This window comes from Herpailurus yagouaroundi, unplaced genomic scaffold (genome assembly GCF_014898765.1).
Source record: "Herpailurus yagouaroundi ecotype Mexico unplaced genomic scaffold, PumYag 182, whole genome shotgun sequence".
NCBI lineage: Eukaryota > Metazoa > Chordata > Mammalia > Carnivora > Felidae > Herpailurus > Herpailurus yagouaroundi.
Window position 1 is genome coordinate 295807 of NW_024412413.1, and position 16018 is coordinate 311824.

General features: G+C 65.0%; 1 protein-coding gene across 4 annotated transcripts in view; it reads left to right on the forward strand.

Annotated features, from left to right (window-relative positions):
- The first annotated feature begins 119 nt into the window (after positions 1-119).
- SBF1 (SET binding factor 1) overlaps positions 120-16018 on the forward strand; it is a 27345-nt gene continuing 11446 nt past the window's right edge. For 2 of the 4 annotated variants that reach the window (XM_040490461.1, XM_040490462.1), the window contains exons 1-28: positions 644-794; positions 6523-6608; positions 6950-7087; positions 7322-7480; positions 7566-7676; positions 8270-8375; positions 8490-8622; positions 8699-8807; positions 8901-9014; positions 9128-9205; positions 9617-9730; positions 9808-9936; positions 10020-10118; positions 10226-10430; positions 10510-10622; positions 11831-11980; positions 12295-12363; positions 12443-12601; positions 12679-12944; positions 13052-13224; positions 13307-13380; positions 13457-13652; positions 13892-14019; positions 14504-14682; positions 14796-14932; positions 15049-15256; positions 15426-15622; positions 15747-15884. In XM_040490461.1, coding sequence (XP_040346395.1) covers positions 659-794; positions 6523-6608; positions 6950-7087; positions 7322-7480; positions 7566-7676; positions 8270-8375; positions 8490-8622; positions 8699-8807; positions 8901-9014; positions 9128-9205; positions 9617-9730; positions 9808-9936; positions 10020-10118; positions 10226-10430; positions 10510-10622; positions 11831-11980; positions 12295-12363; positions 12443-12601; positions 12679-12944; positions 13052-13224; positions 13307-13380; positions 13457-13652; positions 13892-14019; positions 14504-14682; positions 14796-14932; positions 15049-15256; positions 15426-15622; positions 15747-15884 — 3904 coding nt within the window. In that variant the 5' untranslated portion in view covers positions 644-658. Of the gene's footprint in view, positions 313-643; positions 795-6522; positions 6609-6949; positions 7088-7321; positions 7481-7565; positions 7677-8269; positions 8376-8489; positions 8623-8698; positions 8808-8900; positions 9015-9127; positions 9206-9616; positions 9731-9807; positions 9937-10019; positions 10119-10225; positions 10431-10509; positions 10623-11830; positions 11981-12294; positions 12364-12442; positions 12602-12678; positions 12945-13051; positions 13225-13306; positions 13381-13456; positions 13653-13891; positions 14020-14503; positions 14683-14795; positions 14933-15048; positions 15257-15425; positions 15623-15746; positions 15885-16018 lie in introns of those variants that run through there. The other 2 variants (XM_040490463.1, XM_040490464.1) reach the window with 2 other exon arrangements.

The window sequence follows — 16018 nt, forward strand, 5'->3', positions numbered from 1 at the left end:
AACCGAGCCCGCGCCGACTGGGCCAATGGGAGTTCGTAGTTACGAGCCCCGCCCATGACTGGGGGGCGGGGCGAGGCCGCGCAGGCGCACGGCGCGGCCGGGCGGGCCGGCTGGCTGGGAAGATGGCGGCGGGAGCCCTGGCCGCCGCCGCGGAGCGGGCCCAGGGTGTCCGGGGAGTGCGGGCCAGGGCCGGGGCCGGGCCATGAGCGCGCCACCCTCGCGTCCCCGAGCCGCGGAGCCCGCCCGCGCCCCTCGCCATGGCGCGGCTCGCGGACTACTTCGTGCTGGTGGCGTTCGGGCCGCACCCGCGCGGTGAGTGCCGGGCCCGCGGCCGATGGCTGACGGCGGAGGGCCGGAGCCTGGGGACCGAGAAGGGTCAGCCGGGGCGGCGGGACAGGTGCGCCGGGGCAGTCGCGGGGACATGCGAGGCGGGCGGGCCGCGGCCGTCGCGCCAGCGCGAGGGTCGTCTGGGGCACCTGCCAGGCTGGGGACCGGGGTCAGGGAGGAGCGGCCGCCCTGAGGAGAGCAGGGCAGTGCGACATGGCGAGCCGAACCTGCCCACCGCACTCAGGGCAGAACCGGGTCAGGCAGAGCTTTGGCGTGGGCCGGGGAGGTGGGAGGGCCCTCGGCTCGGCCTCCCCTCTCCCAGTTGGGTGGGATGGGCCCTCTCTGCCTTGGCCGACCGCCGGGTGGCTCTGCCTCCAGGAGCACGGATCCTTCGCTTGCGAGCCCCTTCTCTGACCCCCAGTGCCTCTGGTCTGAAGCCTCCGCCCCGCCCGTGTGGGATGTCTCAGGTCAGGGAGGCTTGGTGGGATGCAGAAGAGGGCTGGGATTTAAGGAGTACTTCATGGAGAGGTGGTGTTTGAGCCGTAACTGGGAGAACTTCAGGAGGCGATGTGAGGAGGAGAGAGTGAAGAGCATTCCTGGCAGAAGGCCTGCGGTCCTCATGTCTGCAAGCCAAGCCCTGGGTGGGGGATCGTTGTGGTGACTGGTGCCGATGTCCAGGAGGTCCATGCCTCGGGTCACTGCCTGTGTCTGAGAGCCCTTCAGCCCAAGGGGGTAGGAGAAAACGGAGCCTGACAATGACATCAGCAACAGCCATGGAGACAGTGGCTTGGGGAGTGCGCTCTGTGTGCCAGGCCCTGCACAGCCCTTTGTGTGTGCGTGATCTCATTTCTTCCTCCGAGCAGCCCACCAAGGTTTCCTTGCTCTTCCCTTCATTCAAAAGGGGAGTCAGGCGAGAGGCTGATCGCCTGGTCTGAGCCCCCACAGAGGCTAACCCAGAATGAAGCTGTGGGCTCAAATCCCAACGAGGGGACGGTGCATGTCATCAGGGGAGGCTTGTGTAGTCAGTGGGGCTTACCCTTGAGACTGAAGGTGGGGTTGAGCCCCCCAATCTGTGCTGCTTCTCATCAGCCCAGTTGCCAGTGTCATCACCCAGGACCCAGACTTTTCTCTGCTTCTTGCTGAGACTACCTGCTGGACCCCGCACACTCCAGACCTTCCTCAGTGCTCTTTCAGTCTTCGCTCCTCTTCTCTGCTCCTGTCTGTCCAAGGATCCGTCCCCTGACACCCTCAGTCGTGAGCGTGTCTTCCTTCAGAGAGGGAGTTTTTGCAGGCAAGAGCCAGTTGTCTTCATCTCCCAGTCTGCACGCGTCAGACTCGCTGTCAGTGTTGTACAGGCCCACAGGGAGAGAACTGTCTGTTCCGAGGTGCACGTGGGGGGCAGTGAGGAGGCCATGCCAGCTGGAGCACAGGGGTGCATGGGATCCAGGGAAACAAAGCTGGCCAAGGGGCTGCCCCAGTGTGAGGGGCCCTGGGCTGGGTGCCAGGGCAGGAGCTACATGAACAGAGTGGGCTTGGAAGCTGACAGTGCGGAGAGGGGTGTGTGAAGGGTCTGGGGAGGCAGATACTGCGGACAGAGGCCAGGTGGTGGCAGGTGAATTAGGGAGGGGAGAGGTGGCATGACAAGCTGGCTGTGACACTCGGCACCCCTGGCACCTGTGGTCTCTGATGAAGACAGGGGAGACGGCTGGAACCCATAATTCCTGCTCACCCTGAGTGTCAGGAAGGAGGGATTCCCAAGCTGTCCACTGCAGGAGGGGTGGGGGCCATGGAGCTACCAAACCACTGCCTTCCGTGCGGGAGCTGGTCAGTTGCTGGCTGGCCAACCAGCCTCAGGGCCTCTGTTGGCAGGACTGGTGCATCGCTGGGAAAAATCAGCCCACAGCCTGGGACCCTGGCTGTAGACCTGAGGGCAGAGTCAGGTGGTAGGAGTACTGCTGGGAGGAGGCGGGGGGGGGGGGGGGGGAAGTCAGTGGTACCTGCTTTGCCACTTCGTAGCCCTTGACCTCACGCCAGTCTCCCAGCTCTCTGCACCTCGGTGTTTTCATCTGGAGTTGGAATGAGTCACATAGACCTCCCAGGCTTCCACGAGCATGAGGTGGTGGACACAAGTGTGAAGTTCCAGGAAATGATGGATGCCTTATTAATGATGAGCAGCAGGTGTGTGCGCACCCATAGGCATCGGCACAGTGGGCACTTCTGCTGGAGGTATAGGAACCTGTGTGCTGGCAGGCCCAGGACATCAGGGCAGGGACGCAGGGTCTCCTGGGTTCAGTGGCGAGGATAGCAGTGGTGGATGTCTTGTCCTTGGCCTGGATCTAGACATCCCATTTGGAGTTGGTGGATGCAGGGCCTGGATGCAGGGGTCCCGCCTGAGGGAGCATCTGCTTTTATGGTTGCCACCTGGTGGATCTCTGTAAGCAGGAGGATGGGGAGGGGGCTGGACGGAACCCCTCCTTTCAGAGTGCAGACCCCTCCCTTGGTGAGTCGGAGCTCCTTCACTGAGGACATGGGTTTAGCACCTGCACCCTGGGGACACTGTGGGGGCCAGACAGATGGTCCGTGCCCAGCTTCTGGCCTCAGAGGTCCCTGAGAGCAGTCAGCTGATCTCACACAGCGTGGCTAGCGCCAGGGTGTGTCTTCGGGAGCAGAAGACACTCTTGATCTGACCAGGCAGCTGGTCTACCAGGGAGGAGGGGCTGGACCCCTGCTCGTGGCCCTCTCCCTGCCCCCATCCCAGCATTTGAGAAGAAGACCTTCTGTCCCATGGTCTGGCCTCTTTCAGTCCTGGCTGTGCTGAGCGGGCCACATTCCTGGGCCCCGTCTACTCTCTCCACCCATGCTCCTGCCCTCTGGAGCAGGTTGGGGCTGTTTGGAATGGCCTCAGCTGATTTCCAGCCCCCACCCCGGGAGCCAGTCTGGTCTGCCTGGGGGGAGGTTGGGGAGGACCTCTGGAGAGCCTCAGCCCCTCGCACATCCTGTTGCTGTGGCGGGTGGGATGGCCTGTGTGTTGGGGTTGGGTGGGTGGAGCAGCAGGAAGGTCCCGTCCTTCCTTCACCCTCTTCCTATAGCTGAGCCAGTCCCACCCACCCGCATGTGCTGCGGTGTGTGGAGGGACGGGCGGGGCAGCAGAGGAGGCTGCCATCCTCCCTTGCCTCTGCTCACAGTGCATGCTGGCCTGGGCCGGGCCTCCAGGCGTCGGAGCCTGGCACTGGTGACGGCCACTGCCAGCGGATGACAGAACGCGTGCTCTGTGTTCTCTTGCCCTGTGTTCAGGCCTGCAGCCCCCACACGGCTGGCTGCGGGGACATGGTTGCAAGAGGAAGTGCTTGTCTCCATCTGTGTCTCAGGGGACTTTGGTGCCCTTCCTCTTAAGGCTCCCCGAAGAGTCCCGCCCCGGGACACATGATGGTGCTTGTTGGATTAGTTCTATCCCCGAGGCCTGAGGGGATGCCCTCCCAGCTATCCCGAGGTGCAGGAAGCTTGGTGGGGCAGGGAACTCAGCCACTGGCCACAAGGGCTCCAGTGGGTGGGGGACACTGAGAGGCATGGCAAAGTAAACCGCCCCCCCCCCGCCTCCTGTGCACGCCAGCAGCCGAGTTGGGGCCTGGCCCCTGATAGCACAAAGCTGAGGTGTGGGCTGGGTTGCAGGGAAGGTTGCGGAGAGAGCAGGGGTCAGGGCCTCGCCACGATGTGCCCTTCCAGGAAGGGCTTGCCTGTCCCGGAGCCCCTGGGGCTCCGAAAGCTGCCCTGTCCTTCTGACCCAGGAACCTGTTTGCTTATGGGGTGTGAGTGGGCCTGGGTGTGGGGGATGGTCGTGTAGCTGGCTGTATGTATTCAGCAAGCCCTAATTAGGCTGCGGTCTGTGCCAGGTACAGGTGTGGCCACGGACACAGGGACGCAGTTTCTTGCTTATGGAGCTCCCATCTGGCCCAGCCAGCAGGTGCATCAGGAATCACGGGGCGGTGTAGTGGAGGGAGGGAGGTCCTGGGGGTCCGACTCTTAGGCCCCAGGCTCAGGCAGGGTGCAGAGAGCTTCCTGGAGGAGGGGGCACTCTTTGGGCTGAGACCTGAAGGGCAAGTTTAGGGCCATGATGGTGCAAAGAAGGAGCTGGGGGTGGGGGGATGCTTGCTGGCATAGGCAGTTGGGACAGCTCAAGGAAAGCCTCCGGTTGGTTCTTCAGAGGGCGGAGCCCTGCAAGTGGGAGTTGATGTTTCACACCACCCCCCCCCCCCCCCCCCCCCCCCCCCCCACTGGCCCGTCCCATTGCCTGCTTCCCTGGGGGGCGAGGCTGCTGACAGCAGCCCTCCAAAGGCTGCCTGGCCTTGGGATGGAGGCTGTGGGGCAGAGGCTGCTGTCCCCATCTGCACACACCCCCTCTTCCTTCCTCCGCCCACTGCCTCGTGGCAAGAACTGGGTGAGCCCTGGGTGCCAGCCAGGCCTGGGCCCAGATGGTGATTTGGGGCTGCGCACAAGTGAGCCCTTGGGGGAGTGGGTGGGGAGAGAAGCAGTGAGCTGTCGTGGACCTGTTGAGGGTGGCCCTTGGGAGTGGGCCTGGAGGGACCCCAAGGGGCTTTGTCTCAGTGGGCCACGTGTGTGTATGTGTGCTTTTGTGTGGGTAGGTATGGCCCAGCAGACACACCTGTCCCTCTTCCCTGCCTCCTGGTGTCTGCCGCTTCTCTTCAGAGTGTCAGGAGGGGGAGGGGAGCAGGAAACTGAGGTTTTGTGAGTCAGAGTCACGGCCCTCCATCGCCCCACCGCCACCTCCAGCCCAACAACCAGCCTGCTGCCGACCTCCTTGGCATTGCCTCTGTGATCTGGAGGGTGGGTGGTCTCCAGAGATCGTAGCCCAGCTCCTCTGCTGTCAAGGTCCTGGGGTCTGCTCATCACTGCCCAGGGGTCCAGGCTGGTGCCCAGGCCCCTGGCTCTGCCTGTAGCTCCTGTGCACATTCAGGGTGGACTGGGCTGGCTGGTCTGGGGCGGTGGGAGAGGGGGGGCTGCATCCATCAGGCCCTCGGAGGTGTGCGCCTTGGCTTTCAGGGCCTGGGGGCAGGCCCTCAGAGAAGCTTCGTGCGAGTGCCCTCTCCTTCCCTGTTTGCTCCCGCTCTTCTGCTAGTGTGGGCAGTAGTGTTAAAGCCGGTCTGTGCGGGGACCTGCATGTCACGTGTGGGACATGAAGGTAGGGAGGCTTCTGTCTTAGCCTGCTTTACCCTGCTGCTGCGCTGGGTGGGAGTTGGAGGTAGAACAGAGGCCTGTGTCCCTCCTCCACTGATCTGAGGTGAGTGGCCCCCTGACACGGCCCTCATCATGCCTCTTGGTTTGGTTCTCCAGGGGTGAACAAGAGGTAGGGGCCTCTGACCCCACCAGTGTAGACTTGAGCTGGGAGTTGTGCCCAGGGCATAGAGAGGGGGAAGCAGACCTGGGCCTCCTGCCCCCAGACCTCCTCCCTGGCCCAGGGCACCCAGGGCTGCACAGGCAGGGGATAGACCCCTGCAAGTTGCTAGATCCCCAGCACTCAGGAGGGCCCTCCGTTAGTGGGTGTCCTGAGACCTGGTCTCCATCCTTCCTGCCACCCCTCTCTGGGTCCTGTGCTGGGCCTGTCCGTCTCAGAGGCAGTGGTGTGAGTGGCAGTTCAGGCCTGGGTATCCTCTCCTCCAGCTCAGACAACAGGTGTGAGACCCCTGTGCCTCTTGAGTGGGCCCAGAGCTGGCAGTGAGGTGGGTGCCCACTGTCATCATGGTGCTCACTACCTAGCAGGTTGGGGGGGATGGGCAGTCCTGGGGACCAGGTGTCGAAGCTGGTGGTTGGCTGTGGAACCGTCCAGAGCTGCTCTCCCCTCGATGGAGGGCTGACCTGCTGGTGGGCGGCTGGGGGTATCGACGTGTTGGGAAGGGGCTTCTGTGCCTGGCCTGGCCCAGCCCACGGCTTTCAGGACTCCACATCCCATGCCAGGGGGTTCTCTCCGTGCACTCTGGTAGCCCTGGCATCTGTGGCCGCCTGGGGGTCCTCCCCTCATAAGATATTTTTAGGGAAATGATAGGTCTGGGAGTGGTGGCTGGTCTGATGCCAGATGAAAGCCAGGGTAGTAGGATGTGTCCATCCGAGACCCTCGAGGCCCCCGACTTGGTGGGCGTGCAGGAGGTGGTGGGTGCCCTGACTGCCTGCTCCTGTCCTCAGGGAGTGGGGAAGGCCAGGGCCAGATCCTGCAGCGCTTCCCAGAGAAGGACTGGGAAGACAACCCGTTCCCCCAGGGCATCGAGCTGGTGAGTCGGGGGTGTTGAGATGGGGGTGGGCAGGCCGGCACTGGTTTTCCCCGGGACTGTGAGGAGCCTGCGCAGGGCCCAGCCCCCGCCACGCATAAGGGGACATCTGAGCTGCTGCGGGGGGAGGAGGGTGGAGGTCCTGGGCTTGGCTGGCAGGGTACGTGGTGCCCACGTTGTGTCATGTCGTCCTTCCCTCGTGATGGCAGAGACCACGTCCTGCGTCACAAGGTTCTCTGTGCACGCGGGGAGACCAGGGGCCGTGACTTCCTTCTGTGGGGAAGGGCGAGGTGACCCTCACTGAGGTGAGCTCACTGGTGACCCCTACCCACCCTTCCCTGCAGTTTTGCCAGCCCAGTGGGTGGCAGCTGTGTCCTGAGAGGAACCCACCAACCTTCTTTGTTGCTGTCCTCACCGACATCAACTCTGAGCGGCACTACTGCGCCTGCCTGACCTTCTGGGAGCCAGCGGAGCCCACACAGGTCATCTTGGGGGCTCTGGGGTACAGCCGCAAGGGGTTCCGGCTGTGGCCACCACCCTCTGCCTCTGTCCAAGGCTGTGTCTCCCTGTGTGTGGCAGGTCCTGGGGCCTCAACCCCACGGGAGCCGGAGTTCCCAGAGGGCTGGTCCCGTCTGAGTCACTTGTGTCCTCCCCCTGCCTCCCCCGGGCTCGTGGGACCTGCCTGAGAGCTGGGCAAACGGGGCTTCTGTCCACAGGAAGTGGTGTGCACAGAGGACACCACCGAGAGGGAGGAGGAGGCGGACGAGGGTGGCCCGGTGCAACTCTCCCCTGTGACGCCTGGCCCACCTGGCCAGCTGTTCGCACCAAAGACACTGGTGCTGGTATCTCGACTGGACCACGCGGAGGTGTTCAGGGTGAGGCGAGCACCCGGGGCTCGAGGCCGGACACGGGGTGCCCCCGCCGGATGTGCTGCCATTCTCCAATCTGTGGTCCTTGCAGAACAGCCTGGGTCTCATTTACACCATCCACGTGGAGGGCCTGAACGTGGGCCTGGAGAACGTGATCGGTAACCTGCTCACATGCATCATCCCCCTGGCTGGGGGCTCGCAGGTGGGTCTTGGGGGCAGCTGCTGTCCACCCAGAGCAATGGCCCTTCAGGTGTCCCAGGCCACGAGCATGCGGCCTGTAGGCACTTGGAGTCCTTGGGCACTTGGGCTCAGCATGGACACTGTCCTGCGTCTTGGTGCTGCCGTCACCTGTCGTCCCTTCTCGGCCCTGCCAGCTCGCCTGTGTGTCCCGTGTCTTGCCTGGCTCCCCACCTGGCATCTGTCAGTTTCTGTGTCTTCTTGCTCCTTGGGTGTGCCTGTCTCCGGATGTCCGCTTATCTCTCTGCTCCCTGGTCAGTATCCCCACGTGTGGGTGCGTCTAACTGTGTTTCTCTGCCTGTCTGTCCTGTGCAGCTGGACTCTGTTGAGGATGGAGTGGTATGGATTCTTTGTTTCTTCCGCCCACCCAGGCCCCACCCTGCCCCAGGTCAGAGGCCCTGAGTTTTCTCTGCAGCACTGCTCAGGCCGCCGGGCCAGGCGCGGCCTTTCCCTCATGTTATGCCGCCTGTCCTGGCCAGTCTCACCTCAGCCCATGGAGCTCCGGGCTGACACGGGTCTGGTCGGAGCAGCTGAGTACTGGCCCCTCTCTTTCCACAGAGAACCATCTCTTTGGGGGCTGGTGACCGGCAGGTTATCCAGACCCCGCTCGCCGACTCGCTGCCCATCAGCCGCTGCAGCGTGGCCCTGCTCTTCCGCCAGCTGGGTGAGCCCGGGCGTCCCCAGCCTGCACAGCCCTCCCTGTCCTCTCCCTGGGGGCTGGCAGTCAGAGGTGGGGTTCTTACAGCGCCGGCCCTCCACGCCTGTGTTTTCTCTCCAGGCATCACCAACGTGCTGTCTTTGTTCTGCGCCGCACTCACCGAGCACAAGGTGCTCTTCCTGTCCCGGAGCTACCAGCGCCTCTCGGACGCCTGCCGGGGGCTCCTGGCGCTGCTGTTCCCCCTCAGATACAGGTGCCTCCGCTGCCGCCTCGCCCCCTCCCCGGCCCCACCCCCTGGGCCCCCTGGGCTGAGCCCTGGTCTGTTGCAGCTTCACCTACGTGCCCATCCTGCCGGCACAGCTCTTGGAGGTGCTCAGCACACCCACCCCCTTCATCATCGGGGTCAACGCGGCCTTCCAGGCAGAGACCCAAGAGCTGGTGAGGCCTGTGGCTTGTGCCTGCCTCTCCGTTCCCGGCCCTGCTGACTGGCTACGGGCCCCTGACCGCTCGCTTGCTCCCTTTGGTCCCCAGCTGGATGTGATCGTCGCTGATCTCGATGGAGGGACGGTGACTGTCCCCGAGTGTGTGCACATTCCACCCCTGCCGGAGCCCCTGCAGAGCCAGACACACAGTGTGCTGAGCATGGTGAGGCGGGACCGGTGGCTTCGGGGAAGCTGAGGTGGGGTCGCTTGGCAGTAAGGGGACCGCAGAGCCTGGGGCTGGTGTGCAGCGGACCCCGCTCCCGTCTGCTGCTGCAGGTCCTGGACCCGGAGCTGGAGCTGGCAGACCTCGCCTTCCCACCGCCCTCAGCCAACGCTTCTTCCCTGAAGATGCAGGTGGGGGTCACTGCGGCTCCAGTGCGGGGGGGCCCACGCTAAGCCTGCAGCCTCTCCTCAGGTCTGCTGCCACCGATGGCCAGCGGGCAGGGCCAACCAAGCACCCTGTGCAGCCACCCCTTCTGGGCCGGTGGCAGGGGGCCGCTGGCGGGGGCTGTGTGTGTGTGAGTCCTCGAGGGGCCTGTGCGGGAGTGGCTGTCGACACTGGGTCTTAGAGGAGTCGCCGTGGCTTTGTGTGAAGGAAGGGTGGAGGGGCAGGAGGGGGCAGAGGTGCCTGGGAGGCCTGGGCACGGCGTGGATGGGCGTGTTTGGTGCGCAGAGGTGGAACCTGGGGTGGGTGGAGGGCTGCCGCATGCTGGGGCTGGGGTGGGCCTGCGGCCTAGAGCTCACCCGCACTCACCTGCGCCCCAGGACAAGGAACTGCGTGCCGTCTTTCTACGGCTCTTTGCTCAGCTCCTGCAGGGCTATCGTTGGTGTCTGCACATGGTCCGCATCCACCCGGAGCCCGTCATCCGCTTTCATAAGGTGGGCCACGGGAGGGGGAGGGGCGGAGGCAGGCAGGAAGTCAGTGCTGAGGGACTGACCCCCTGGTGTGCCCCTAGGCAGCCTTCCTGGGCCAGCGAGGGCTGGTGGAGGATGACTTCCTGATGAAGGTGCTGGAGGGCATGGCCTTTGCAGGCTTCGTGTCGGAGCGTGGGGTCCCTTACCGTCCTACGGACCTGTTTGATGAGGTGTGCCCCTGCCCCTGTGGGAGGAGCTCCCACCACCAGCTCCCTGCCTTGCCCGGCCTTCCTGACCCTGCCTCCTCCCCCAGCTGGTGGCTCATGAGGTGGCACGGATGCGGGCGGATGAGAACCACCCCCAGCGCGTCCTGCGTCACGTCAAAGAACTGGCGGAGCAGCTTTACAAGAATGTACGGCGGGTGGCACGGGGCGGGTGGGGTGGTGGACCAGCCTAGCTAGGTCATCGCACCTCCTGGCGTCAGGCCGCCTGCCCACACCTGCCTGTGTCCCCCCCCAGGAAAACCCATATCCCGCCGTGGCTATGCACAAGGTACAGAAGCCGGGGGAGGCCAGCCACCTGCGGCGGGCACCCCGCCCCTTCCCCCGGCTGGATGAAGGCGTGGTGCAGTGGATCGTGGACCAGGCCACGGCCAAGATGCAGGGCGCACCCCCGGCCGTGAAGGCTGAAAGGAGGACCACTGTGCCCTCGGGGCCTCCCATGAGTGCGTAATGGGGAGGGGGCCCCTCGCGTGGCCCAGGGTGGGCACGAGGGCAGAGGTGAATGCAGCTTCTGCTCCCCAGCCGCCATACTGGAGCGGAGCAGCGGGCTCCACGGCAACAGCGCACGGCGGCTGGAGGTGGTTCGAAACTGCATCTCCTACGTGTTCGAGGGGAAGATGCTGGAGGCCAAGAAGGTGAGGACGGCTGGGGGCGCGGAGCCCCGGCGGAGAGCGCTGAGCCTGGGTCAGTCCACCTGCTGGCAGCTGGCAGGGGCTGGGCGGGCAGAAGGGGAGGAGGGGCAGGGGGACACCGGGTCTCAGGCTCCTTCCTTAGTGCAGCTGGACAGAGCCTGCCGAGGCGGCTCGCAAGACGGACCTTTCATCTCTTAGACGTCAGAACACGCGAGAGGTTTCTGCTGCTGGGCTCCTTCATCCTTCGTGAAAAGAGTGCAGGCCCACACAAGGCGTTTTTTGTTTTGCTTTTTTTTTTTAATTGGTAAAAACTGCCCTCTGTGGTGTTTGTGAACACCTTGGGTTTCATGACAGCCAGTTTGAATGTGTCTTTTGTTCACCCCTCCTGTGAGGGGCCTACAGGGTCCCTAGCTGTTCTACGAAGAAAAATAATAAGGGGTGCCGGGGTGGCTCAGTTGGTTGAGCGTCCAACTCGATTTCAGCTCAGGTCGTGATCTCATGGTTTATGGGATCGAGTCCTGCCTTGGTCTCTGTGCTGACAGCATGGAGCCTGCTTGGGGTGCTCTCTCTCTCTCCCCCTCTCCGCCTCTCCCCCTCTCCCTCCCTCCCTCCCTCCCTCCCTCTCTCTCCCTCTCCCCTTCCCTCTCCCTCTCCCCCTCTCCCTCTCTCTCCCTCTTCCCCTCTCTATCTCCCTCTCTCTCTTTCTCCCTCTCTCTCAAAAATAAACTTAAAAAAAAAATAGAGAACAAGAATGTGACCCTTTGTGGCCTGCCTCGTGCTGAGCCGGCCACCAGCTCTGCATTAGGCTTGTGCTATTTGGACACTGAGGCCTGGCCGACAGAGGGGCCACAGATGTGGCAGCCGGTGCGTGCTGGAGCTCAGGGCCAAGGGGCCTCCTTGGCACATCTGTACACTGGCTTGTGAACACGTGGTGTCTCCATCCTCATGGGCTTTTGTGTGTGTGGAGGGCTGGGTCTGCTTGACGTGTTAGTCTCTACTGGGCAGGGAACTCCCGGAGTCTGGACACACCTGACCTGGACAGCTTCCAGAGCTCCTCTGTGCTTAGAGCCTGGGCTCTGGCCCTCCAGGTGCCCACTGCCCTCCCCTCCCGGACTCTGTGCCCTGTGCCTCCCCCCCCTTCCTCCAGGGCACAGTTGGACGTGTGCCCTCATCGGCTCGTGCCCCCAACCCCCATGCTCCCGTGTCCCCAGCTACTTCCAGCAGTGCTGAGGGCTCTGAAAGGGCGCGCGGCCCGCCGCTGCCTCACCCAGGAGCTGCACCTGCACGTGCAACAGAACCGGGCGGTCCTGGACCACCAGCAGTTTGACTTCGTTGTCCGAATGATGAACTGCTGCCTGCAGGTGAGGCCGGGCCTCCCCCCTGCTGGCCATATGGCCGTAAGGGTCAGGCCAGGCAGGGCTCCCCATTCTACCTGTAAGGATACCTCTCTTGGCAACGTTGACAGCTGGGGAGATCCTGGTCTGCGGTGGGGATGGTGGCTGGGGGAGAGAACTGTTATTGGAGGGGGTCTCCTGCCCCGAGCCCCTGGGCAGCCTCTGGGGAGCCGGTGCAGACGGACCGGGGACAGTGGTAGGAGTTGCTGCTCGGGCGGAAGTGCCAGTCGGGGCACAGTAGGTGTTGGGGGGTGGTTCCAGCGGGCTCACGGCTCTTGCAGGACTGTACCTCCCTGGACGAGCACGGCATCGCGGCCGCCCTGCTGCCCCTGGTCACGGCCTTCTGCCGGGTGAGTGCCGGGGCAGCCCCGGGGGGTCCTTCCGCTGCCCCTCCTGCTGTGCCTGATGTCCCCCGCCCGGCCCCTGCAGAAGCTGAGCCCGGGAGTGACCCAGTTCGCATACAGCTGCGTGCAGGAGCACGTGGTGTGGAGCACACCGCAGTTCTGGGAGGCCATGTTCTACGGGGACGTGCAGACCCACATCCGGGCCCTCTACCTGGAGCCCGCCGAGGACCGAGACCACCTGCAGGTGCGCGGGGACCCCTGGGCCTGGGGCGTGAGGGCCAGCCCGGCCTGGTCCTGGCTCACCTGCGGGTGCCGCGGCAGGGTGGGGAGCTGTCTGCACGGGAGGACGAGCGCTCTGCCCTGGACGTGGCATCTGAGCAGCGGCGCCTGTGGCCGACCCTGAGCCGCGAGAAGCAGCAGGAGCTGGTGCAGAAGGAGGAGAGCACGGTGTTCAGCCAGGCCATCCACTACGCCAACCGCATGAGCTACCTGCTGCTGCCCCTGGACAGCAGCAAGAGCCGCCTGCTGCGGGAGCGCGCGGGGCTGGGCGACCTGGAGAGTGCCAGCAACAGCCTGGTCACCAACAGGTGCGGCCGGGGCTCCGCGGGCCTTGCGGGGGGGGGGGGGGGGGGGGGGGGGAGGGTGGGGCTCGGTGGGGTGGGCCTGTGCCCACCTCGCCCCCTCCCTGGCCTAGCATGGCGGGCAGCGTGGCGGAGAGCTACGACACAGAAAGCGGCTTTGAGGACGCGGAGACCTGCGACGTGGCCGGGGCCGTGGTCCGCTTCATCAACCGCTTTGTGGACAAGGTCTGCACAGAGAGTGGGGTCACCAGCGACCACCTCAAGGGGCTGCATGTCATGGTGCCAGGTATGGGGGGTCTGGGTGTGGGAACACTCCCCTCAGCCGAGCAGACGTGGGGGCCCAGGGCGTGAAAACCGCTCTCTCCCAGACATCGTCCAGATGCACATTGAGACCCTGGAGGCCGTGCACCGCGAGAGCAAGAGGCTGCCCCCCATCCAGAAGGTGAGTGGGGGCCGGGCAGGGCTGCGGCACCGGGGCCTGGGCCGTGTCCTGAGGCGCCACCCTTGTCCCTGAGCAGCCCAAACTGCTGCGGCCACGCCTGCTGCCCGGCGAGGAGTGTGTGCTGGACGGCCTGCGTGTCTACCTGCTGCCAGATGGGCGTGAGGAGGGTGCGGGGGGCAGCGGGGGAGGCCCCGCTCTGCTCCCGGCCGAGGGTGCCGTCTTCCTCACCACGTACCGGGTCATCTTCACGGGGATGCCCACCGACCCCCTGGGTGAGCCTTTGGACGCTTTGTCTGTCCCCGGCCTCCCTTCCCTCGCTCCCTTCCCCACCCGGGGCCCGGGGGTGAGTGAACAGGACTTCTCCTGCCTCTCTCTTTCCCGTTCTCAGGGGTGCAGGGTCCCTGCGCAAGATAGGTCATTGCCCCTCTCCCACCTGCCCAGGACCCCCCCATGGTTCTGGTACCCCAAGACTCTGTGATCCCCTCCCCCTGACTGCCCGGCCTGTGATAAGTCGGGGAACAGGTGGTGGTCCGCTCCTTCCCGGTGGCCGCGCTGACCAAGGAGAAGCGCATCAGCGTGCAGACCCCTGTGGACCAGCTCCTGCAGGACGGGCTGCAGCTGCGTTCCTGCACATTCCAGGTGCGGGGGTACTGGGGAGGGGCAGGGCCCCCGGCTCGTGGCTCTCGCTGTGTGGCAGGCAGCTAAGCCCTCAGGCTCGTCCTTAGGAGCTGCCGTTGAGCTGGATGTCTCCTGCGGCGTTTGTGGTTTCTGTGTCTATGCGCAAGTTGCTGTGCTTTGGCTCAGGGCCGTCTGCCTGTGTGACGTGCTGGCCTTTGGGGCTCTTCTTTTTGTTTTGCGGGGCCCTGACCCTCGAGTCTGCGTCTGGCACGTGCGCTGTGTGCCCCGCACCACTGAAACCTAAGCAAATGACCATCACGCGTGGCGAAGGACCAGGTTCCTCAGCCTCGCGGCCGCAGACACCACAATAAGCGGCCCCTGCGCGTCCTGCTGTCCCTCAGGCACGTCCTGCTCTCCCTCAGGAGGATGCCCCTGCCAGGCTTCCGGGCGTGCACGGCTTCCCGGGGAGGCCGCCCGGACCTCTGAGGGCCTTTGTCTGTTGCAGCTGCTAAAGATGGCCTTCGACGAGGAGGTGGGGTCCGACAGTGCTGAGCTCTTCCGCAAGCAGCTGCACAAGCTGCGGTACCCGCCAGACATCAGGGGCACCTTTGCCTTCACCCTGGGCTCTGCCCACACGCCGGGCCGGCCGCCCCGCGCCACCAAGGACAAGGGCCCTTCCCTCAGGTGTGGAGCTGGGCCCCAAGGCCGGGGCACCCGCCCCTCCCAGAAGCACCGTGGGCGTGTCCCCTTGTCCCTTCCGTTAACCTCTGCTGACCCCTGTGCCCGCCCGCCCCCAGAACCCTGTCCCGGAACCTTGTGAAGAATGCCAAGAGGACCATCGGACGGCAGTACGTCACTCGGAAGAAGTACAACCCCCCGAGCTGGGAGCAGCGGGGCCAGCCGCCTCCTGACGACCAGGAGGACGAGATCTCAGGTGGCAGCACGGGAAGCCCCAGGTGGTCTGGGCGAAGACCCCCTCCCCCCACACGCGGAGGGCTGGGGCCTGGGCGGTCTGTGGGTGACTTCCCCCGTGTGCCTGGCCTGTCCCAGTGTCGGAGGAGCTGGAGCCCAGCACGCTGACCCCTTCCTCGGCCCTGAAGCCCTCGGATCGCATGACCATGAGCAGCCTGGTGGAGCGGGCGTGCTGCCGGGACTACCAGCGTCTGGGGCTGGGCACGCTGAGCAGTAGCCTGAGCCGAGCCAAGTCCGAGCCCTTCCGGATCTCCCCGGTCAACCGCATGTACGCCATCTGCCGCAGGTGAGCACGCGCTGTGCAGCCACGCCGTGGCTCCTGTCCAGAAGAGGCACGTGGAGGCGGAAGGCAGAGGGCGCGGGCAGGGGTGGCCCCTAGGAGGCCGTGGGACTGGGGGCCCCTGGTGGAGCATCCAGGGCTGGCCTGCCACCCTCACAAGTCTGACTCCTCGCAGCTACCCGGGGCTGCTGATCGTCCCCCAGAGCGTCCAGGACAACGCCCTGCAGCGAGTCTCCCGCTGCTACCGCCAGAACCGGTTCCCCGTGGTGTGCTGGCGCAGCGGGCGCTCCAAGGCCGTGCTGCTGCGCTCCGGGGGCCTGCACGGCAAGGGTGTCGTTGGCCTGTTCAAGGCCCAGAACGCGCCCTCTCCAGGTATCCACTCCCCCGCTGTGCGTGCGTGCATGCATGCGTGTGCGTGCGTGCCTGTGTGCGGCTGGGCCCTCCACCCCGCCCCGCCCGGCTCCAGCTCCTCTTCCTCCTCCTCCTCCCCCCACAGGCCAGTCCCAGGCGGACTCGGGCAGCTTAGAACAGGAGAAGTACCTGCAGGCCGTGGTCAGCTCCATGCCCCGCTACGCAGACGCGTCAGGGCGCAATACCCTCAGCGGCTTCTCCTCCACCCACGTGGGCAGCCACGGTGAGGGGTGCCTGAAGGTGGGAGGGCTTCCGGGAGATTTTGTGGTGGCACTGATGAAAGGTGGGCCGGCCAGGGGGCAGAGTGTTTGGGGCGTGGGGTCAGGTGACTGTCCTGACCCTACTCGGACCGCTCCT